At 44.7% G+C, this 25,820-nt stretch overlaps 1 protein-coding gene across 1 annotated transcript in view; it reads left to right on the top strand.

The window, feature by feature from the left end:
- Positions 1 to 1,235: 1,235 nt before the first annotated feature.
- LOC117459590 (neurexin-1a-like) overlaps positions 1,236 to 25,820 on the top strand; it is a 303,237-nt gene continuing 278,652 nt past the window's right edge. The window contains exons 1-2 of the mRNA XM_034100510.1: positions 1,236 to 1,285; positions 2,521 to 3,870. Coding sequence (XP_033956401.1) covers positions 3,156 to 3,870 — 715 coding nt within the window. The 5' untranslated portion in view covers positions 1,236 to 1,285; positions 2,521 to 3,155. The remainder of the gene's footprint in view (positions 1,286 to 2,520; positions 3,871 to 25,820) is intronic.

Below are 25,820 nucleotides of genomic sequence, written 5' to 3'. Positions count from 1 at the left end.
AAATACACAAACTTGTTTTAATATTATTATATTTTCTTATTATTTAGAATCACAGATTTAACACAGACTGTGGTATGTATTTAGACAATAGTTGTAACACTATACTGGTAAGGTTCAAGGTTATCATAAGGTGAGTATTTCATATTTAAGGTATAAACCAAACAACATAAGTGCAGTTGTAATTTGAATTTACATACAGTGGCACCTACAGAATGTTAAATATTGATAATCATATAATTGTGTTTAATCATTTATTAGTACATTTTATAATCGATATGTATATCTCGTATAGTGGTTTCATACTTTATATTGTGACACTGTTATTTTTTAGTTTATCATATCATAAAATGTCCATATTGGTACAACCCCAATGTAAATGTTACAGTATGTGCTATAAAATCATACAGTTTAAATAACAGTATGAGCTAGAAGTTATTACTAAACAACTTACTATAATGATGCCATGGAAAACAGAGCTTGGAGAAAAGGGCATTAAACCCCTTTTGTGTATTTAAGCATTTAGCTGGATCTCATAATAACCCCTGAATAGACTCTGGTAGTTTCATTTTCTATCACGTGGGTCTAATCTATTGCAATAATATCTGCGAATTTGGAATATACACATAGAAAAATAAGCGATTGTAATTGTGTGTAAAGACTACAGCCCAGTGTTCTAAGTGTACCAAAACCATCTCTGACTGCTTCCCTGCGTTTGGTGTCTCTAGTGCGATCAATTAATCAATCAGAGCAGTTTTACAAGCCTTATCTCTAAAGTTGCCTCTGCCATAAATGTCCGTGGATGGATGCGTATGGAGGCAGAGGCGCTGTCCAAGGCACTGCATTCAGCCCCTCCCCGGTAGACATCACTGAGAGTAGACACGTGATACGCTCTGTCTGTGGCTCCTGACAGCGGCTGGATAAACTCAACAGGGAAACCAGATTGCACCTTCTCTTCCACAAAGATCACTGGATTTTCGTCCCGCGCACCCGAACCACTCCATCCGGGGGTTTTATTTGTCTCTTTAGTTGTGATTCGTCTATTTACTCGGGAAACAAATATTGGAGAACGGCATATTTAAGGTAATTTGTTGTATCACTAAGGTTTTTTTTTTTTTGTGGAGTTGGAGAGAAATTGGACCTCTCTCTCTCTCTCTCTCTCTCTCTCTCTCTCTCTCTCTCTCTCTCTCTCTCTCTCTCTCTCTCTCTCTCTCTCTCTCTCTCGCTGATGCTGTGATTCACTTGAAAGCAGATCTTGATGTGAAGGTTTCGCCAGAGTGGATTTGAGGTACAGGCTCTTAAACAGACCGTAAAATATATGGACTGTCGCGGTTTACAGGATTTTATCCCGTGGTATTTGCATGCAATCGATTTTTTTCCCGGCTCTTGTGCCAACTATTCAGGGTCCCGTAGAAGTAGAGGTGTACGCGCAAAGGTAAAACACAAATAATGCCTCGTCTTCTTCTTGCAAGGAAATGTATAGTTGAGAGCGACTGCAAAAACGCTGCAGATGTGAGCATAGAATAACACTCTAAATAGTGCGCCCTTTACAGCTGTCATCCAGGGTAAGATGTTAAAGTATGGGCCATATTATTGATGACATGATGTCCCGTTTAGGCAAAATATAGCTTTGAAACGTTGCATTCCGGTGAGGATTATGCATGATGACCGTTTTAATACCTCGATCAGATTTGTTGTTTTTGGAGAACATGTTCAGGCTGTTTAAAGTGGAGTGCCCAACAAAACCCGATGTGCATTTGTCTTCCTTGAAATGCAAACTAATTGCGTAGATTGAGAATAAAGCTACTGTGTTTTTTTCCCATCTGAATATTTAATGCGTTTAGTGTTTGGAAGGAACATCTGAATTCCTCTCGGTGTCCGAAAAATAGTAACGAGCCAAATGTAATGGAGAGCACATTTTAGGGGTCTGAATGAGATCCAGTGGCAACCCGACCGGTTCATTTTTACACAAACCGACCATTGTGAATCAAATGACGCACTTTTTATGTCAGGTCTTCAAGTGAGGAGAGGCCAGTGAATATTCTATATCGGAATGCTGCTCATAATGGCTATTTACGGCCGCAGAAGTTGTATCGAGTGTAAGCAAAAGTGTTAATCCGTAGAAGAAACAATGAGAGTTGAAAATCGGCAATTTCCCTTTCGGGCTACTTAAACCGGGACTCTCTCAGGAATTGTTTTTAGACATACAATCAATGATGTATAATTCGCTGATGTTTTCTTATACTAGCCCACATGAATATGCGCACTGTTGTTTTTTCTTCGAAGAGCTGCATTTTAAGACACATTTCCGCACGCTATGAAGTCATGTGCGGATCGAGTGATACGGAAAGTCCAGAGCTGCTGTATGCTTCCTGGAAAGCCCTGGCGATATTCATCTATTGATATGGCTCATGTTTGTTGCAACAAAGGGCCTCTTTGGACATAAGGGCTTGATTAGCTGTACTTGATTTGGATGTGGTGGGAAAAAGCTGATAATGTATTACATTTGCTTTTCTCTTGCAGAGAGCTTTGGGAGAGAGGACTGCCTTGACAGACAGACTGCTTCTTTTGCCGAGCTTATCAGCCAACGTGTCTCCATATGGCATTTTTTCTCAATGCTACGGAGGATTCAGGGTGAGAAGCCCCGAGCAAGGCTTCCTGTTACCCGCCAAAGAATGTTGGCATACACATGAAGATTTAAGCTGCTATTTCAAGTCAAGTGAAACTGTGCACACACTAACTGGCACCAGAAGGGACCGTTCCATAATTACATAAATTAGATTGAGTGTGCCCGATGGATATTTGAATCTCTGTCACTTTGCTCTAAATAGCCATGGCAGAGAGCACCTTTAAACAGTTCAAACTAATTTGGCGCGAACTGTGAGATTTTTGGCCAGTGGCCTGGACAGTGTGAGGTAATGGTATTTGCTCCAGGATATAAGTATTGGCAAAGCATATTGCTATGCAAACATTAAATAGCATTTAATATTTGTTCTTACAATGCATCAGTTTACACTTGTTTACCAATGTAGAGAGTCACTTGTATGCCAGCCTACTCTCTCAAAGTCAACTGAATATATTTATTGCTGGACCAAAGGTTCTCATAAATAAACTCAGCCTAATAAGTTCCTGTCTATCTACACATATTTTGCGATCACATGATGGTTTTACAAAAGCCACATAGTGCCCATATCATATGGGCTGGGCTGCTCATTTTGTGCTTTGCAGAAATAGGCACTTCTCTAGAATTTACAGATGCTGAAGGCCAGTGGGCCAGATTTCCAGTATGGAATGCATGTTGCGAAAGTGAAATGAGCTTCAATATGAAGACAAAGAGTTCCCATGGGCTGCTTGTGTACTTCGACGATGAGGGGTTCTGCGACTTTTTAGAACTTCTCATACTGAACGGTAAACTCAGCCTTCGTTTTTCAATCTTCTGTGCCGAGCCTGCAACCGTCGTATCTGACACGGCGGTCAATGACAGCCAATGGCACGCAGTCACGATAAGGAGAAACTTTAAGAACACGACCCTAAAGGTAGACAATGAGACAAAATGGGTCGAGGTGAAGTCCAAAAGACGGGATATGACTGTTTTCAGCCATTTGTTTGTTGGTGGAATACCACCGGAATTGCAATCGGAGACGTTACGACTCACATCATCTACAGTCAAGGATCAGCTACCTTTCACTGGTTGGATAACAGACATAAAGGTCAACAACACAGAGTCTGTCATGATTAACAGTGACGGGGTCTTGAAGGACCTCTGCGGACCGGCCAACATTTGCTTGAATGGAGGAATCTGCAGTCTAATTAACAACGAACCAACATGTGACTGCTCACGGACGGGGTTCCAAGGAAAGGACTGCAGTGAAGGTAAGACATCTGAATTCAGTTCAGACATAGAGTCAGAACAACATGTCCTCCTTAGCTTTTTCATTCTGCCACAATGTGAACTGATTCAACATCAAATTCAAGTACCCTTTTGTCATTTAAATCACTCTTAAAGTAATCCTTTCCTCTCAACAAATTGGCAAAAGCCATATGTTTGTTTTAGTCTTACGATGTGTCATCGATCTGCAATTCTGTTGTTTGTATTGAGTGCATTTCCTGCAAGGCCTCATTAGCAAAACATGCAGGTGTTCTCCATCCCCCAAAGGTGTTTTCCGTTCTTATCAAACAGGTCCATTGGGATTGGTTGACCTATGAAACATCTCCAATGGCTTACCTCAAATGAATGAGGAGTAATCATCTAAGAGTAAACATGAATGATGTCACTAACCTAAATATACATACAAAATAAACGCCCCATAGATATGTTGAGATGACAACACAAGAGAACCAACATATTAACTGAGTTGTGTTTAGAGTCATTTACTATTTGATACAAGGATTGTAAATTATAGCTTGATTTAAATCTCCCCACATTATGAAATCATTAAATAAACTGTGGCATGACTAAGCCACAACTTCGCTCAAAACTCACACCCTAATTTGTTAAATAAATCTAACAGATAACAAAAAAACAGCTATTTAATGTGGGAGAATAAAAGGCCTAAAGTCCAAGCTAATCAATACAAAATGAGAACATGGGGTTCTTTGAGGTAGTGAAAATATTCACTGTCGTTGCCATAAATATTGTGATCTCAGGATGTCTTTTAGTTCCCATCCTTATTTGTTTGAAATTAAAATGTTTCTGCAGGCTTGTTGGTCAGGCTGCGTGTCGATGGGGGAGGGATGTGAATGAGTGTGTGCGTGTTTGTTTGTGTGTGTGTTTGTGTGTGTGTGTTTATTTATCTATCTCTTATTTAAGTTTGTTCAGATACTGATGGATTTATTTTATCGTTATGGACTAATGTAACGTAAATAGGCCATGATATACATTTCATTTCATATCCCCATGTATATTTATTCAAGCACATACATCTTTTATTAACAATAAGCTCATTAGGCCTGTGTTGGATAACTTACTACTGCAGCAAAATATATTCCCATCGGATTGTCATTAGTCATTGAGGCAAATATGAAGCACCACTAATTAGAATGTCCTCTCAACTGTGTGTAGGCTATGTTTCATTCTCTGCTGCATTTATGTTTGTTAAAACAACGAGATGCAGCGTCGTGCTTTGACCAACCTCATGCACTGACAGAATGAATAATTGTTGCTGTAGTTCACTAAGGGGCTTTCAGTGTTGGGCAGCATTAAGCATTTGTTTATTTAACAGAGAAAAAGAAGGCCGCACTGAATCAAAGCCACCTTAATAAATGCAGATGAGAGCTGAACTGTGGCAGGAAACAGACTTAGACATGCCACCCATTGGTGGTATTTCTTTCTCTTTTTGAGCACAGTCTATAATTATCAGTCTATTATTATATTGCCACTATTTATTGCACTTGCATGCCTTGTTCCATTTGTATATCACTGGGAAAAACAAGTCAGCAGATTTGAAAGCTGTTTGTGTTAAAGGGGACAGTAATTGGATAAAAAAACTCGCTTATCTCTTTGGTTCACTGTCAGTAAGCATTTGACATTTGTTGATTGCACTTTGACAAATGTCTTGCCCCTAAATGTACGAGTTTATTATAAGGCACATTTACCCACTTGATATTTTTCCTTTGCACTAAAGTGGGAAAAAGAAGTATGACTATTTTAGGATACTAACCGTCAGTACTCAAGAGTACTGGAAGTACTAGAGCAGGGGTGCCCAACCTTTTTTGAACCAAGAGCTACTTTTAAAGTTGCCAGTCTGCCGAGATATACCAGTCCAAATAGAGATCATTACTGACAGCCAGGTAAATACTAGGGTTGCCAGAACTGACCATGATCAAAATCGATTATTCGGCAGCCCTGGCGAATAATAATCGATTATTCGACCCCCCCTGCGGGAGAGAAGAAAAAAAAAAAAAAACTCCGTAAAGGAATTCCGTTGTTTTCTTTACTGGAACATGTTTAACAGTACAAACAACAAACAAGCATGTCATCACAACGACGTGGCCTTGAAGTGAAGTTGGTAATGGCCAGCTGTGCTGCGTCTTTCTTCAATGCGAACGCATTGTTGAGGTTGAGCTGTGATAGACCAACGTCTTTCCGCAGAGCTTGCATTTAACTTCCTTTGGACTTGTATGTTCGAAGTAGTTCCACGAGGAACTCTTTTTACCTGCCGGCTGCCGCTTTGTTCATCTTTAGTCGCACGTGTGAGGGAGAGGGGGGGCGGGGTCGGTGTGTAGCGTGCTGCAGCAGCAGCCTGCTCTGCTCGCAGGCTTCCTCCAAGTTTACAGTAAAACAAACTGGTGGTGTGACCAATGACCATTATTAATACTATTACTATTATTAGCATATATATATTTATATATATTTTGGTTGAAACTAAGCCAGAAAAAAAAAATAATAATAAAAAAAAATATATAAATAATAAAAAAAATATATATAAATAAAATCGATTTTTAAAAATAATATTCGATTAAGGAGACTGTAACGAATATTCGAATAATCGAATAATCGCTGGCATCCCTAGTAAATACACACTTCTACTTGTATAAAACTGACATCTGTACGATTAATACTTCATAAAATACTGCAGATCCTTTATCTTACCTCTTTCTAATCTACACACATACAAGTATTTAACTGAAGTTACACAACAGTGTTGTTGATACAGTACAGAGTTGGAGTTTATTCGCACGTCACACTACAGTGGGTAATGTTTTCAAGAAACATTGAACAGTGCTGCCACATATGACACAGGGAAAAAAGAAAATACTCTTTCTTTGCCATTATATAAAAATAGTGTTGCTACAAAAGTATAAATTAGGCTTACTAATAAGACAACTCAGATCTGAAGCTACACAGGAATCTGCTGCCAAAGTGCAATAATAAAGACAAAATTAATAGAATCAAACCCTTTTTTTGTTTCATTTTAGTAGAATATCAAAACAAATGCCTTTAAAATAGGATGCAAGCAACACTAGTTTCTTAACCTGAATTGATAATAGACTATAATCAATTTAAACAGAACATATCTTAATGTTTGCATTCTTATACCATTTTGTACAATAATTATAATGAATAAGTTCAAACAAACTAAAACTTACAGCTGATTAATAACGGTATCCAACTTGAGTTTTTATTATATCAAAAACCTGTTGAAATGCTTCTGTTATTTTTACTGTCCCTAAAAAGGGCGTCGGCAGCCTCCAGGAATGCTTCTTACACAACTTCACCGTCTTTGAAAGACTTCATGTGTTTCGCAAGAACGTGACTGACACGATAAGATGCTCTGGTAGCAGCCTTGCTCTTGTTGTTGGGCCTGGTGAAAATGGACTGCTGTGCATTTAGCTGTCCTTTCAGGCCCCTCACCTTTTGGGAGTGTAGGGCAGAATTAGGAGGGAATTCCGTCTCGTAGCGTTTGTGCACTGTTTTGAAATGCCACTCCTAAATTACCCTTCTTCGGTAAAGCCACACTCGCATTGCAGATGAGACAGATGGACTTTGAATCGGAATAGATACAAAAATAATCATCCTCCCACTCGGAGTGAAAATTATATATTTTGGGCTTTTTTGCTTCTGCCATAATTGCGGTGTTGTGCGTCAAGACTGTCACTCCCGTTGACACGGACAACTTCAGCGAACTAGTGCACTGCTCACTGCCCACCAACCACGCCCCGACACACGGGGTCACGCCGGCCAATCACAAAGCTTTGATGCGTTCAAGTGCATTATTCGAGAGGGGTCTGCCTGCAGACCTCCACTCTCAGGACAGTTCCGGTGCAGACCTCCACTCTCAGGACAGGATGCGTGAGGGAGGAAATCCCCAGTAACCCTCAGCGGCTGACCGTATACCATCTCAGCCGTAGAGCACTGCAGGTCTTCTTTAGGCGCAGTCCTCAGGCCCAGCATCACCCAGGGCAGCTTGTCGACCCAATTCCCGTCCGTAAGGCCGGCCTTGAAGGCCGCCTTCATGGAGCGATGGAACCGCTCACAGAGGCCGTTAGCCTGAGGGTGATAAGCGGTAGTCCTGTGCAGCTTAACCCCCAGACCACTCGCCACGGAGATTCCAGAGCTCGGACGTGAACTGTGAGCCTCTGTCCGAGGAAATGTCTGACGGGGTGCCAAAACGACACACCCACGTCGGAATGAAAGCTCGGGCAATGTCTGCGGCTGACGTTGACACGAGAGGAACCGCCTCCGGCCAACGGGTCGTCCTGTCCACCATGGTGAGGAGGTAGGAAAAACCTTGAGAGGAGGGCAATGGACCAACCAGGTCGATGTTGACGTGGTCAAACCTCCTCTCAGGCACCAGGAAACGCTCTAAAGGGGCCTTCGTGTGGCGGTGCACTTTAGCGCGCTGACAAGCCACGCACTCACCAGCCCAAGTCCTCACGTCCCTTTTCAGCCCATGCCAGACGAACTTCGCGGCCACCAAGCGCACCGAAGGCTTAACGCCGGGGTGTGATAGGCCGTGCACCGCCTCGAACACAGAGCGCCTCCAGCTGGCAGGGACGACAGGCCGCGCCAGGCCCGTGGAAACGTCACACAGGAGGGTAATGCCCGCGTCGCCGAACACCACGTCCTCCAAGCGCAGCCACGCGCCCTCCACCTTCAGACGCCGGGATCTGTGACCTGGTCCGCCGCCATGCGAGTATAGTCCAGGCCCAACTGGACGGCACCGATGACGACTCTGGAGAGGCAATCAGTAACCAGGTTCGACTTGCCAGCCACGTGCTTAATGTCCGTAGTGAACTCTGATATGTAGGACAGCTGCCGCTGCTGACGTGCCGACCAAGGCTCCGCCACTTTTGACATGGCGAAGGTGAGCGGCTTGTGGTCGACAAACGCCGTAAATTCACGGCCTTCCAGCATGAAACGGATGTGCCGCACGGCCAAATAAAGTCCAAGGAGCTCTCGGTCAAAGGCGCTGTACCTGCGTTCTCTGGGCGTCAGCTGGCGGCTGAAAAAGGTGAGCGGCTGCCAAGCGCCCTCCACCCACTGCTCGTGCACTGCGCCGACCGCGTAGTCCGACGCGTCCGTGGTGATGGAAATGGGAGCCGTAGATGATGGGTGTGCCAGCAAAGCCGCCTGAGCCAACGCGGTCTTGACCTCAGCAAAAGCGACATCCGCCTCTGCTGTCCAGTCGATGGCCTGGACGGGGGTCTTGCCTTTCAACGCTTCATACAGTGGCCGCATGATGTGTGCGGCCCGGGCGATGAAACGGTGGTAGAAGGTCACCATCCCCAGAAACTCACGGAGCGACCGGGCTGTGAGCGGGCGAGGAAAAGCCGCAACAGCCTCCACCTTCGCTGGCAGAGGTGTCGCACCGCCCTTGGTGACGCGGTGCCCCAGGAAATCAATGTCAGACACACCGAACTGGCACTTTGCAGGATTGATGATTAATCCGTGTTCGTTGAGTCGTGTGAAAAGGGCTCGGAGGTGGGACAGGTGCTCCTGCACTGAAGCGCTGGCGACGAGTATGTCGTAGAGGTAGACAAACACAAATGGCAGGTCCCGCAGCACTGAATCCATCAGGCGCTGGAACGTCTGAGCGGCATTCTTGAGTCCAAAAGGCATCCGCAGGAACTCAAAAAGTCCAAAAGGTGTTATCACTGCCGTCTTGGGAATGTCAAGGGGGTGCATGGGCACCTGGTGGTATCAACACACCAGGTCCACCTTGGAAAACACCCCTATACCGGCCAGATTTCATTTCAAACCTTTATTTATACAGATAAAATCCCATTGAGATCATTGATCTCTTTTCTAAGGGAGACCTGCTCAAGTAGTTCCACATGAAACATAAAAACATAAATAGAACAACAAAAGGACATCATACAGCATAATTTACAAAATTATCCACATAAACAGGTACCAATAGCTTCCGATTGAGTAGCATCCAACCGAGCTTTAAAAACATTTAGTGGCACCAGATTGTTCAGTTTCCATTTAATTTGCAGACTATTCCAAGACAGAGGAGCTGCGCATCTAAAAGCTGTCTTCCCTAAGACAGTCCTAGCAGTTGGCACATTTAATAAAACCACAGCATTCGATCTCAGGCAGTAGCCACTTACAATTCTCCGTGAGATCAGGGAGCAGATATAAGATGGAAGTTTCCCTAACATGGCTTTGTATATAAAAATGTACCAGTGACTGAGCCTCCGTACAGTTAGTGAAAGCAAACCAGCCCTTGCATACAGGGTACAGTGATGGGTTAATGCTTTACAGTTTGTCACAAATCTCAGTGCACTGTGATACGCAGCATCTAACTTGACCAGGCAATGGGCAGGTGCATTCATATAGACCAGATCCCCATAGTCCAGCACAGGTAAAAAGGTCACAGTGACTAGCCTTTTCCTGGCCTCAAGCGAGAAACAGGACTTGTTTCTGAAAAAGAACCCTAGCCTAACCCTCAGTTTTTTTTAGCAGGTTATTGACATGAAGTTTAAAAGAGAGACAATCATCAAGCCAGATACCAAGGTATTTGTAACAGGCAACAACTTCAAGTTTTGTTCCTTGCGTAGTTACAATATCTAAAACAGGCTCTGGTGTCTTTTTTGCTTTTGAAAAGAGCATTACCTTGGTTTTATCCACATTTAAAAGAAGCTTTAATTCAGAGAACTGAGTCTGAATAGTGTTAAAAACAGCCTGTAATTTAACACCAGCCTCCTTAATGGAGGGACCTGCACAATACATCACAGTATCATCCGCATAAAAATGTAAAGTAGCTTCATCCACATTATCACCTACGCTGTTAATATATATGGAGAATAAAAGTGGTCCTAAAACAGAACCTTGCGGTACACCATTAGAAATGTTTAACCACTCAGAAGACAGTCCATCAAATGAACACATTGGGACCTTTCAGAGAGGTAGTTCACAAACCACCCCACTGCATGGCTGGACATGCCAATACTGAGTAGCCTCTGCTTTAAGATGCGATGATCAACGGTGTCAAACGCTTTGGAAAGGTCAATAAACAGAGCTGCACAACTCTGCTTATTATCTAAAATACTAGTAATGTCATTCACCACTTTCATTGTGGCAGTGATGGTGCTGTGTTTCTTTCTGAAACCTGACTGATGTTTAGACAGGATGTCATTTGTATATAAAAACTCCTTTACCTGTTCACTCACTAGGCGTTCAAGAACCTTAGCCAGAACTGACAATTTAGAGATTGGCCTATAGTTATTTAAAATAGTTGCCTCCCCTCCTTTTAGCAAAGGCAAGACATAAGCTGACTTCCATACTTTTGGAATTGCATTTGTGCTGAGGGAGAGGTTAAAAAGAGAAGTAAGAGGTGGAGCAATAAAATCTGCAGCTATCTTTAAAAAGAAAGGTTCTAAGTTGTCCGGGCCAGCCGGTTTCCTAGGATCTAGCTTAGATAAGGCTTCCTGAACAACATTGACAGTAAAAGGAGTAAAACTGAAAGGGTTTTCCAGACCACGTTGTTCAGAGTCACCGACTGTAGTGTTGACAGAAGCAGAGTTAGTCACAGAATCAAACATAGAACCTCATTACGGATATCACCGGTGGATATCGATTTTATTGCTTTCCAAAATTTCCTAGGATTATTTAGGTTTTCTGTGGTAACTGACAAATAGTACTTCGACTTTGCACTTTTGACATTTGAAGTGAAGCTATTCCTTAGCTGCCTAAAACGCAGCCACTCTATCTCTGAGCCTGATTTCCTAGCCTTTGCCCAGGCCTTGTTTCTCTCATGAAGGAGACTAGACAGCTCAGCAGAAAACCAAGGATTGTCTCGTCCCTTTACTCTAAATTTACGCAGGGGTGCATGTCTATCAATGATCTCCATAAAACCAAGATAAAAATAAGACCATGCGATTTCCACATCAGCACACAGATCGATTTTACCCCAATCAAAATCAAACAGATCATGCACAAAACCCTGCTCCATAAAATGTTTTATGTCTCTCTTGATGATAATGCGAGGTTTAACCTTTTGGACCTTAGTGTCCCTAATTGTGGCTACAACACAGTGATCGCTCAGATCATTTGCAAATACTCCCACAGATGAATATTTATGGGGAACATTAGTTAAAATGAGACCAATTAGGGAGGATTTATTAGGGGACTTAATATTTGGGCGAGTAGGACTGTCCACAATCTGAGTAACATTCAATGAGATACAAAGGTTTTTAAATCCTCTGACACTGCAGTTAACCAGTCCCAGTTAAAATCTCCAAGTAGCACTATTTCCTTGTAGTCTAGTTGTAATAAAATATTTGCTAATGAAGACAAGGAGTCTTTGAGAGCTGAGGGGGGTCTGTAGCAGACCACCACCATGACCTGTTGACCCTTTGCCACTTCTATATTTAAGGCTAAACATTCAAATTGCTTACTGATCGATTTGGAAACTAATGTGGTTACACTGAACTTATTCTTAACATAAATTGCAATGCTACCACCTTTATTAGGCCGGTCGGTACGATACACATTAAAATATATATATCGATATCCCCGGTGCAGAACCTCCCCGGTGCAGAACCTCCTCAGTACAGCAGGATAGGCGAAGCAGGACCAGCTCGAGGCGTAGAGGCGCTCCGGTATCTCCGCGATATCCCCGTGGTAAAACGTCCTCGGCACTGTAGAGCACGACAGGTGGAGCAGGTGGATACAGGCCTCCGCTACAGCAGGTGTAAAGCAGGCCGCAGCCCGAACACGAAGCCGCTCCGGTCTCTCCGTTACGCCCCCCGGGGCAACATCTCGCCAGGACAGCAGCACACGACAAGTGGAAGCAGGTCCCTGCCACAGCACAACTGGGCAGGTGGAAAAAGGGGGCCCAAGCAACAACGTGCAGCCGCTCCGTCTCTCCGCGACTTCCCGGGAAAAACCTCCCCACAACAGCACAGGTGCACAGGTAAACCTCCTATCCACGCCGACGGAAGAGAGGCAGCCCTGCCCCTCACTTTCCACGCTCCGTGAGGCGGATGAGAAAATGTGCTCCGCTCGCTCTGATCGACGAGTGTAGAGTGACACTTGCTGTGTTGAGCAAAATGTGACCATGATACATGATGCGCCGAAAAGTCCTGAATGTGCGGCACTGGATAGCGGTCAGGCGTAGTGGCGTCGTTGAGTCGGCGGTAATCCCCGCACGGGCGGAATCCGCCGTTCGGTTTGGGGACGACGTGCAGGGGGGAAGCCCAAGGACTGTCGGAGCGGCGGACAATGCCCAGGCGCTCCATGGTTGCGAACTCCACCCTCGCCACAGCCAGCTTAGAAGGGTTCAACCGCCGGGCCCTGGCGTAGACAGGAGGCCCCTCGGTAGTGACGTATTGCTCCACGCCATGCTTAGTGGTAAGTGCAGAGAAGGTGGGCAGCGACAGGTGGGCAGCGACAGGTCTGGAAACTCGGCCAACAGTCTGAGAAACGTGTCTGCCCCTGACAGCGAGCCCGACAGCCCGTCGTACGCTGCGCTGCCAAGTGTGTACACGAGGGAAGAAAACGTCAAGGCATCAACCAAACGCCTATTCTTAACGTCCATTAAGAGTCCATGAGCGCACAAAAAAATCCGCTCCGAGGAGGGGAAAAGAAATGTCCGCTGTCACAAAATCCCAGCTGAAACGCTGTCCTCCGATGCACAAACACATAGGCCTCACGCCGTACGTGCGAATGCGACCGCCGTTAGCCGTCGTCAATCGCGGTCCGTGCCCACCCCGGGTGACGTCTTCACTCGACGCGGGAACTACGCTCCGTTGAGCGCCCGTGTCACACAGAAACAGGCTCCCCGAAACGCTGTCGCTGACGAAGAGGAGCCTGCACGTGCCGCCGATGCTCAGGGCCACTACTGAGCGCCGGCCCCTCCGTTTCCCGGGGGTTTGTAGCTGCACGGAGCGATGCATTTCTTCGCCATTGTCCCGAAACGTGCCTCCACGTGTGCAAACCACGCCGCCGCGGCATTCTCCCAAAACTCCGGCAGCTTTACGAAAACATCGCGCTCAGCCATGTTCGTTAATTTTCCGGAAACCTTCTCGGAAAAGTCGAGGTCACCAGTGTAGAGCCGATGAATGGGAGTCGGAGGCGGTGTGTCCAGTATGGAACTCCACACTTTATTATCAAAGAACATTCAGACAGGTTAAGACATTAGCTTATTACTTGTTGTGAAGCTAGCATGAATGAACCTAGCTTCCGGTGCCCTCTCTAAAGGGTCCGTGTTGCAACACAATAACCAGAGGTGAATTATGTCCCATCACGTGGCACCACAATATATATATATATATACTGTAGATATACGGACACCTTGTATTGTTGTTACTATCAGTACAGCCGCAGTGCCACTTTCCGAACAGGAAATGCACGCAAATACAAAATAAAATCGTACTGACACTTATTATCTATATAGATATATATTTATTATTTATTTATATAAATACGACATCTTGTATTTTAGTTACACCCACTAGACAACAGTGGAAGGTTCGAGAAACAACCGTGTTTGCCGGGTGCACCGCGGCGGAGGTGGGGAGGTCGAACAGAGTCGAACCCGCAGTTCGGAGGAACCGACTGCCAGAGCACCGGCACTAGGCCGGGCGGCACAGAGGCCCTCCGACAGTGGGTCGCGTTTGCCATTCCATCAGTGAGAGGAGAGGAGAAAAATGCAACAAAAATTGTCAAAATGCGTTAATATATGGATGAGTGGGGGGGGGGGCTGGACACAGGCCGTGGGGGGACACCCGAGACCGGGCAATGTCCCCGGTAGAAACCGGGTGAAATAGCCAAAAAATGTATAAAACCGGGGAAAAGTATAGGCACTCGTGAGGCGGGCAGAGTCCCCTGTCAACTCCCGTTACATTCCTCCATGGTGTCATTTGAGTGAAAAACTTTTACAAGAACCAGGCTGGGGGGGTCAAAAGGGCTTGACCAAGGCCGACCCAAAGTGCACGGTGGGCGGACTCATCACCTCCGTGATGAGTCTCCATTGTGATTTGAAAACTTCCTTCAAACGAGTCCTTCGGTGGGCGGGAAAAAAGACGCGTCAGAATCGTCACTTCCTGTACTGACGGTGGAGGTGTCCTGAGAGTGGAGGTCTGCACCGGAACTGTCCTGAGAGTGGAGGTCTGCAGGCAGGCTCCCATGCATTATTCTGGCACAGGAAGATTATGTTACAGGACATTAACGATAAAACAGAACATTGTTGTTCTATTTTTAGACACATCTCGCGATCGACTGGGAATCTCTCGACTGGTTGGGCACCCCTGTACTAGAGTGTAACTGTGCATTCATGTTTCTTGCCAAAATAAATGTACAAAAATCAAAACCCTGTTTTTGAAGGTTACAAAAAAAACAAGGAAGAAACAGGACTTCTGTTATTTCTAATATTTTTAATATAAGGTAGCCTACTCTTGGTTATGTTTATTGGTGGCTCTTAATTTAAATCAAGACATTCTAATGTTAACACCTTTATGACTATGAAATAACTAATTGGTTATGTTATTGCAGTGTTAAGATACAATTTGTAAAATATATTGTCTAAGATAAAAACCCTCAAAGATATATTCTAATCACTTTCCATGTAGCATGCCTATATGCACACTTTTAGAAGAGATGATCTAATGAAGTCTTAAATATTTGATAGTATGGACTCTGAAACAGCTCTGAAAAATACATCTCAAAGAAACATAAATATTCATTAACAACAACTGTAAAGATACAAAAAATGTAATGTGAAATCCTGAATTATACACAGTCTTACTAGTTGTAGGTGCCGCAGTGACTGTGATAAAGGAGTAACTTTCCCGGTATTTAGCAAGATCGTAAAAAAAGTGTGAGGGAAAAAAGAGCAGAATCTTTAACTCAGTCAAAAAGTATTTAACGGTAGTTGTACATCTGCTATCTCATTAAATATACCCTGCCTCAATCACCACGCCGTATAGCAAGGAAGATAAACTACAGGTTACAAAACTGAAGTAATTAGATCCACTAGATTACACAACAGAATACTCAAAGACTAACAGGCAATACGTCAGCGGACACGTCTGCTGCCGTCACCCCAGACAGACCAAAAGCAGAATGCAGAACTGAAAACCCTCTCAGTCACACCCCTGCACTGTATGATGGAATTAGACCCACCGTTTAGAGGTTTTTCATGAGAGGCAGCGCATTACGTCATCTTCTAATATTGTTTTTCATAGCTCATCGTTGTGACAAGTCTTGTGGTGCTGGTCACTTTGCTGCAGCCAGTGTGTTAGCAAACACTTACTCTAATAACACACACATGTAGAAGCATTCACATCTCGGGCTTTTTTGGCGTCCGTCAGGAACTGAATTTCAAAATAAAATAACCGGAAACAGACGTAGGCCTATAAGGGACATTTCTAGCATCATTGCGATTGTCAACATTTCTGAGTTTAGGATGGCCGAAGACACTACACTAATCCCCAGCTATCGTTTAGGACTACAGTCCCCGTGATTAATCTTTAAACTTTGGGATTGGATGTTGGAGTGGCAGTGCGCCAAGGTTACGCCGAGCGTCAAACAGCTGTTTGAAATGGAACGAAACCATGCCAGACTATCCAAAACTGGAATCGAACGCCCCCCCAGAACTACACATGCTGGCTATTGTGTTTCGCAAAATGTTCTATGGCACGTCTCTACTGAACCTTTTCGTTTTTCCCACAATTAGAAGTTGCCAGTATTAAACACATTGGTGTTATCAAATGTAAAACATATAATTAATAAATGGGTGAAAATCGCTTGTGTCCATAATGCGCAGCATTAATACCCACATGACAGCTCATTGTTACTTTGTAATTCTACTTCACTACAATTCAGTGGTTAACCTGGTATTTTTACTCCACTACACTTATTTGAGTTACTTTGCAGATTCTGATTAATGATGTGAAATATAAACAACCCTTAAATCAGACTTTAGTTACACCTGAGTAAAATTCAGGGAAGGTGATTGTCAAGTGCCAACAATTAGGAGCGATATTTGATAGTTGGTGCTTGAGAAGACTAAACATGTATCTGCAATTGACATGAATGGAAACGAGTAATAAAGTATATTCATTACTCGTTATTCTCTACTAATAGTTAATTAAAGACTGTATATTATGGCTATTTTGCACATCCCTTTCAAGATTTCAAGATCTTCAAAGGTTTATTGACATATCATATACAACTACGGTGTAGTTATGCAATGAATGAAAATCTTGGGTCACAGGTTCCTCAACAGTGCATTACAAGACATCTATCAATATGTGTGTACCTCCACCATTAAACTGTCTGGGACCTGGTAGTGGTTTTAAATGGGCTCAAACTGACCCCATTTGTTCAATTCTGCACATTTCTTATTCTATCTACATACATAAGAGTATAATTCATATGTATAATATTAGTTAAAATAAGTGCTTCAACATAGTTAACATTGCAGGAAAGCAATATATTAGACGTTAAGTACTTTGTCAGGCTTAATATTTATCTGTAGATAGATACCCCCAACGTTTTTTTCTTATTTAAAAGAAGACCTTAATCTGTTATTTAATGTTTAAATAAAGGTTAATTCGTTTTTCTGTTTTGCACCTCCTGCTATTAATATCTTTGTACATCCTGCACTAAACTGTTTTATTGTAGAGATCACTGACAGTATCTTCTTGATTTTTTATATTCTATATTTCTATCACAAACCTTCTACTTTCCCCCTATGAAAGTATGTACTCTTAATATTTTTGTAATCAAATATAACACATAAAAACAATAATTCAATAACGTGCTTTAACCACTAGGCGGTGCACACAAGGTACACACTTTGTATTATTAGTGTAGGACACTTATGTATGTACAACATCTGAAGATGTGTAGTTTTATTCATGTTTTCACATAATTTTACAGCATATTGCTATACTATTTCAGACTCAGTATTTACATTCTTATATTCAAAGAAAATCAATAATATCTTTAAAAACTATAGGTTACTTACGTAACCCCAGCCTCGGAGTAACATGAAGTGAGATGTCTCACTATGGGATGCGCCTCATCGCGGAGCAAACAGAAGCATCAATCTCATTACGCCAATCCTGATTGGCTGGTGATCTTGACGTCAGCGTCAGGGGAAATCACCCCCTATAAGTAGCTTGCGCCACAACGCATGCGTCATTCAAAATAAGCACCTCTTCTCGCTTCACCATAGCAAGCACTCTGAGACTGGGGTTACGTAAGTAACCTATAGTTCTGATTCATAACACTCCGTTCGATGTCTCACTATGGGATATTGTAGCTCCCGTATTGCCAGACGAGCTTATCTCGAAAATCGCCAACCGATCAGAATTTTAACAGGTAGGACTCCGACTCAACCAGGTGCGCAGCACTGCTTGAGTCAACCTGGGAGTAGAACGCCCAGACTGTTAAAAGGCGGACACAAGTGAGCAGCGAGTAACAGCTCGCCGCTTGCACCAATGTCTTGAAAGGGAGACATCCTGAACAGAGCCCAGGATGCCGCCAGACCCTGAGTCAAGAGAAAAACTCGCGAACCCGAGGGTGCCTGCGAGCTCTGACTTGTACGGGCCCCACAGCAATTGCCTCCACAATCCAGTGGGACAGCCGTTGCTTAGTAACAGGCTTACCCTTGTGAGGGTTAGCCCAGGACACGAAGAGTTGGTCATTAAGACGAAGCTCTTTTGATCAATCAATCAATCAATGTTTATTTATATAGCCCAATATCACAAATGTTACATTTGTCTCAGTGGTCTTCACAGTGTGTACAGAATATCAGTATGACAATACGACACCCTCTGTTCTTAGACCCTCACATCGTACAAGGAAAAACTTCCGGAGAAAACCCACAGTTTAAAGGGAAAAATGGGAGAAATCTCAGGGAGAGCAACAGAGAAGGGATCCCTCTCCCAGGATGGACAGACGTGCAATAGATGCCGTGTGTAAATTGAAAAGATAATACATTTGCAACATAGGTAGTCCAAATGTTTGGAAATGCATGTGTGTATAATAGGAAGATGAATCCACGAGGATATCCATCCAGGACCACAGCCACGACTCGCGATCCAGGGCTCGCGATCCAGGACACAGGACCGCAGGATCATCCATGACTCCGGATCCCGGCGTATATAGACACCAAAAAGAAAGAAATTTGGGGAAGCTGGGTTAATCGGAACATGAGAGTACACAGGTATAGACAGAGAGAAGGAAGAAGTAAGATGTCCCCCGACAAACTAAGCCTATATCAGCAAAACTAGGGGCTGAATCTAATCAGCCCTAACTATAAGCTTTATCAAAAAGGAAGGTCTTAAGCGCACTCTTAAAAACGGATAGGGTGTCTGCCGCCCGAACACAAACTGGAAGCTGATTCCACAAATGTGGAGCTTGATAAGAACTCTGGCTCCCATTGTACTTTTAGAGATTCTAGGAACAACCAACAACCCTGCATTCTTGGAACGCAATGCCCTAGTAGGACAGTAGGGTATAATGAGTTCTTTAAGGTAAGATGGCGCCTGCCCATTAAGGGCTTTGTAGGCGAGAAGAATAATTTTAAATTCTATCCTGTGTTCTATAGGGAGCCAGTGTAAGGCAGCCAGAACAGGAGTAATGTGGTCCCTTTTCCTAACTCTGGTTAGTACACGAGCTGCAGCATTTTGAATCAGCTGAAGCGACTTGACTGACTTCTTGGTACTCCCTGATAATAAAGAGTTACAATAATCCAGCCTAGAAGTAACAAATGCATGGACTAGTTTCTCTGCATCGTTTTGAGGCAAGATATGCCTGATTTTTGCAATGTTACATAGATGGAAGTAGGCGGTCCTTGAAATTGATTTTATGTGGGCGTTAAAGGATAAATCCTGATCAAATATAACACCAAGATTCCTTATAGTCTCACTGGAGGCCAAATTAATGCCAGCCATAGTTAGTATATCTTTAGATCATTTGTTTCGTAGATTCTTCGGGCCAAGTACAATAACTTCAGTTTTGGTCGTGTTTAACATCAAAAAGTTGAAGGTCATCCACGTTTTTAAGTCCTTAAGGCAGTCTTGAATTTTATTTAGATGATTAATTTCATCAGGCTTGATTGATAAATATAGTTGAGTATCATCCGCATAACAATGAAAGTTTACAGAATGATTCCTTATAATATTGGAACGGAAGCATATATAATGTGAACAAAATAGGTCCGAGCACTGAGCCCTGTGGCACTCCATGACTAACTTTGGTTTGCGTGGAAGATTCATCGTTAACACGTACAAACTGAGAGCGTTCAGATAGATAGGACCTAAACCAGCCTAAAGCAGTTCCCTGTATGCCAACTAAGTGCTCTAGTCTTTGCAATAGGATATCATGGTCGATAGTATCAAATGCAGCACTGAGATCGAGCAAAACAAGAATAGAGACAAGTCCCTTGTCTGAGGCTATTAGAATGTCATTTGTGACTTTAACCAGAGCTGTCTCTGTGCTATGATGTGTTCTAAAGCCAGACTGAAAATCTTCAAATAAATCATTGTTTTTTAAGTAATCACACAACTGTTTTGCGACCGCTTTCTCAATAATTTTTGAGAGGAACGGAAGATTAGAAATAGGTCTATAGTTGGCTAAAACCTCTGGATCGAGGTTGTGCTTTTTAAGAAGCGGTTTTATCACTGCTACTTTGAATGATTGTGGAACATAGCCTGATAATAAAGACATATTCATAATATTTAATAAAGAACTGCTAATTAATGGAAAAACTTCCTTCAACAGCTTAGTTGGAATTGGGTCTAACATGCACGTTGATGGTTTAGAAGAGAGAATCATTGAATGTAATTGTTCAAGGTTTATGGCTGAAAAGCATTCTAGTTTACTATCTAGTGTAATATTAGAACTTACGTTTCCGGGAGCTGTTGATAACACTATACTGGTCAAAGGCAAGAGGTCATTCATTTTGTTTCTAAGAGTAACAATTTATATCGTTAAAAAAGCACATCAAATCATTACTACTGAGTCCTATGGGAATAGAAGGCTCAATCAAGCTGTGGCTCTCTGTCAGCCTGGCTAAAGTGCTGAAAAGAAATCTTGCATTATTCTTATTCTCATCTATTAATGAAGAATAGTAGGCTGCTCTCGCTTTACGCAATGCTTTCTTATATTCATTGAGAGTAATATGCCAAATTAAACGAGATTCTTCAAGTTTAGTGGAACGCCATATCCTTTCAAGTTGTCTAGACTTTTGCTTTATTTTGCGGGTTTCGGCATTATGCCATGGAGCTAATCTATGTTGTTTTATTTTCTTCTTTTTCAAAGGAGCAACAGAGTCTAATTTTATTCGCAGCGCATCTATAGCACTATCAACAACGTGATCAATTTGGGGTGGTGTACATTTTGTATAAGTTTCCTCCCCTACATGCAGACATGCTATCGAGTTAAGTATTGGTGGAATCGCACTAACAGATTTCTGCTGCAAGAGCTTTTGACTAATGCTTTGTAGTCTCGTAATAGTACTTCAAAAGTTACTAAGAAATGGTCGGATAAAGCAGGATTATGCGGTTCGACTAATAGTTGCTCAATTTCAATACCATAAGTCAGAACAAGGTTGAGAGTGTGATTATAGCAGTGGGTTGGTTTATTTACACTCTGACAGAAACCAACATAATCTAATATAGAGTTAAATGCAACAGTAAGGCTATTTTTAGCATCGTCAACATGAATATTAAAGTCACCTACGATAATTACTTTGTCTGTTTTAAGAACCAACGTTGATACAAACTCAGAGAATTCTGATAAGAATTCTGAATAAGGACCTGGTGCACGGTACACTGTGTTTTCCAGGTCGGATGCGTAAGACTAAAACGAGGCTTTCAAAGGAGGTATAATTTAATTTTGGTTTAGTATTGATAAGTAAACTTGAGTCAAATATTGCTGCAACTCCACCTCCTCGGCCCGTGCCTCGAGCAATATGAGTGTTGATATGGCTGGGTGGAGTGGCCTCATTTATGCTGACATATTCTTCATGTCTCAACCAAGTTTCAGTGAGACAGCATATATCAATATTATAATCTGATATTAAATCATTTACCAATATTGCTTTAGATGCTAGAGATCTTATGTTTAAGAGACCACATTTAATCTTCCTGTTTTGTTGCACTGTAGTAGTTGTTACATTTACTTTTATTAGGTTATTATGTATGACACCTCTATTAGGTTTTACCTTAAATTGTCCTTGGGCAGACACACACACCGCTAATATTGGGTATTTTATTGGGTTCGGGATTCCTATGGATGACTGCCTAGGAGAGAGCGCAGAGAAGCGTGTAAGACTGCGACTCCGCCTCCTGGTCTCAACTCCAGTTTGTCATGGATTAAGTCCACAAAGCCCTGAAATGTTTGCCGAAATGAGATCTGCACCTTCCAAAGTAGGATGAATGCCGTCTCTCTTAATCAGACCAGGTTTTCCCCAGAAGGCTGTCCAATTATTTACGAAGCCCACATTGTTTGCTGGGCACCACCAAGACAACCAGCGCTGAAATGATGACATGCGGCTGTACATGTCATCATTGATCAGATTGGGGAGGGGACCAGAGAAGATTACGGTGTCCGACATTGTTTTAGCATAACTACACACCGACTCCACATTAAGTTTGGTGCATTTTGATCTGTCCATATATGTCTGTAAAGCCCGGACTGGACACAACAGATCCTGCTGCTGCTCCCCGGAGGAAACCAGTGGCGGAGGAAATGCCTCAATGTCAATTAGGGTACACGAACCAACCACCTTTGGTGTAAAGGCAGGGTTGGGTTTCAACAACACTCTCGTTTGCCCTGGCGCGAACTGAGTGCATGAGGGATGTACAGACAGTGCATGAATATCGCTGACCCGCTTGGCGGATGCCAGGGCCAGTAACAGCACTGTCTTGAGTGACAGATGTTTCATGTCAGCTCCTTCCAGGGGTTCAAATGGGGTCAGTTTGAGCCCATTTAAAACCACTACCAGGTCCCATAAGGGCACCAGCGACCTGGAGACAGGGAGGAGCCTGCGAGCTCCCTTCATAAAACGGCAAACCAAAGGATGTTGGCTAGCCGTCTTACCCTCAAAGCCCACATGGCATGCAGCAATAGCAGCCAGGTACACCTTGATCGTGGAGAAAGCTCTGTGTTTATCGATCAAGTCCTGTAGGAATGATAAAATCACCCCGACAGGACATTGAAAAGAGATGTGTCCTTCTTGAAGGCACCACTCCTCAAACACCCTCCACTTACAGTCGTAAAGAGACCTGGTGGAGGAAGCTCTCGCACTCTGAATAGTGTTTATCACCTTCTGAGGGAGTCCCACTGTATTCAGATTGTACCACTGGTGACCACCTTCCGTGAAAGAACAGCACCCGTAGGCGCGTCCCGCACTAGAAAAGTCGGGTGTAGTGCCACTACGCATTACATAATAACCAATACTCTCCGCACGCCGTGGCGCGCAGGGTTTAGTTTTATTATGAGCCCCATGTTGAGCGGGTGCTTTACGAGGACATTTGTCTGCGTAATCTGACTCTGCTCGGCGGGCATTATAGATAAAACCCTTCTTTCTAGGAGAGAGAGGGCCTCTCTCTCCAGAATATGGGTTGACTCTCTCTGGGCTTGTGAAAACAGATAAAGTATAACTGTTTTGAGAAGCCCAGGTAGATGTCGTGAGTATCTCCTGCTGTATGCTCCTTAGAGCCAGCTGAGATGTCACGCTTACGGCTCCAGCCGGCACTGCGTGTGCGCGTGGCGGTTGTGCCCTTACAGCTCCAGCCGGCACTGCGCCTGCGCGTGCCGGTGGTGCCTTTACAGCTCCAGCCGGCACTGCGCATGCGTGTGACGGTGGTGCCTTCACAGCTCCAGCCGGCACTGCGCATGCGTGTGACGGTGGAGCCCTTAAGACCCCAGCCGGCACTGCGCATGCGCGTGACGGTGGTGCCCTTAAAGCCCCAGCTGGCACTGCGCGTGCTCATGGCGGTGGTGCCTTCACAGACCCGTCAATAATCCGTCTTTTGAGAGATGCTGTAGCTGCTCTCAAAAGGGGATGAATTGGCGGGCTGTTTATTGGTTTTATTGATTTTCTTTTCATTTTTTTGAGCTGCGCCCTCGGCCTGAAGCCTGGATGCGTCAGCGGCAAATGTTTTATGACAGAGGAATCAATCAGCACTAGACATGTGTTTGTGCGGACTTGAGGATGGTGTTTAGGCATCTCTCGAGGCGGCGGAAACACATTCACGGAGGGGAGAAGGAGGGGCTGTCACACCGCTCGCTTCTTCTTCCTCGACTGCTGGCCGAAATTCTGGGTTGGCTGAGCCTGAGCTGCAGCCGGAACCGGAGATTTTCTCGGCCAACTTGCCCTTGTCTCCAGCCTGGGCTGGGGACTCGGGGTGGGCTGCGACCTCTGCGTCTTCGGTGTTTTAAACCGAGCAGAGTTCGAGGCAGCTTGGGCAGAGGACTGCTGCTGCGAGAGCAGCGGCTGGACCCTTCGAGGGAGGCAGAGGTGGAGTGCCTCGTCCTCCCTCTTCTTCGTCTCACACCTCCTTTGCATGGAGGCGAGAGGGGAGCCAAAAATTCCCTCGGGAACGATGGGCATATCCAGCACATCCTCCTTTTCCCGGTCTGGGAGAGTGGTGAGGTTGAGCCATCTCGCTCTTTCCTGCACCACCATGATCCCAATTGCCTCACGGCCTGGACAGCGCAGCGTTAGACACGGAGACAAATGTCCGTGACCGCTGCCATCTCGTCCAGAGTGGCTGCCCCCCGGTTACCCGACAGGTCCTCGCAGAGTTCCGCTTGGTAGGCAGTTAACAGCGAGGACACATTCAGGGCCCTGGCGGACAACGCTGCCGTTTTCAGTCATTGCTGACTGAAAACGGTCCGACTTTGCTGGCAGCGTGGGGTTCCTGCTTGGTGACGGGCCCACCTTTGGTAGAAGGTGAGCCGCTACCAGCGGTTCCATGGGCGGCATGCAGAGCAGGCCGAGCTTCTCCATTCCGTCACAGTCTAGGGAGGAGGCACCCTGGATTGGGACCTTGTTGCTGAAGGGCCGGTCTCTCCACGAGACCGACACTTCATCCAACATCTCCGGGAAGACTGGAAAGAGTTGTCTCTTTTTCCCCGCTGCTTGGGGAAGATGTTTTCCCTCGTAGCGGGACCTGGAGGTCTCCTTGGCCATTTCGGGCCACGGGACGTTGAGTCTGGCCGCAGCGCGTTTACACACGGCCTGCAGGTCCATGCTCAGACCGGGCAAAGCTGGTGTGCTATCGCCCGGGAGAACAGCACTTGCCTCAGGCTTTGCAGCCTGAGCCGGTGACATGAAGGTGTCCTCTTCCTGTTCATCCGATTCGGACAGGAGGAACGCCAGGGCGTCCTCCTCTTCGTCCTACTCGTAGTCAGGCCCGAGGACATCCTCCGCGGGTGAGACCATGGTGAGGTCTAACCGGGAGCCCCAGCTTGGTGGAGCGCGGGAAACCGTTGCCGCGTGTCTTTCCGTCACCGGGTCCCGGCCTGCCAGGGCGCGGGATTCTGGTTCTATAGCCATAGCAGATAGTGAGCCCCAGACCGACACGGAGAGGGGCTCACTCTCTGTGGCGGACGCCCCCGTGTCCTGACTGCCGGTCGGCGGGTCCGTGGACATGGGGGGGTCCTGTTCCGACAGGATAGCTTGTCGAGCTAACCGTCGGCGGAGGCTCTTGACAGTGAAGCGGACGCAATGTCCGCATGAGCCGGGGTTGTCGATAGCGCCTCGGGCGTGTTCCAGCCCGAGGCAGGACAAACATACCTGGTGTGTGTCTGTGCCCGATATCTTCAACCCGCAGCCGCAGAGTCGAGCCACCGAGTCGAGCCACCGAGTCCCTGACTCCTCTGGTGTGAGGGAGAGGGGCGTCCTTCTTGG

The sequence above is a fragment of the Pseudochaenichthys georgianus genome, chromosome 15 (genome assembly GCF_902827115.2).
Source record: "Pseudochaenichthys georgianus chromosome 15, fPseGeo1.2, whole genome shotgun sequence".
NCBI lineage: Eukaryota > Metazoa > Chordata > Actinopteri > Perciformes > Channichthyidae > Pseudochaenichthys > Pseudochaenichthys georgianus.
This window is presented reverse-complemented; position numbering and strand designations above follow the sequence as displayed.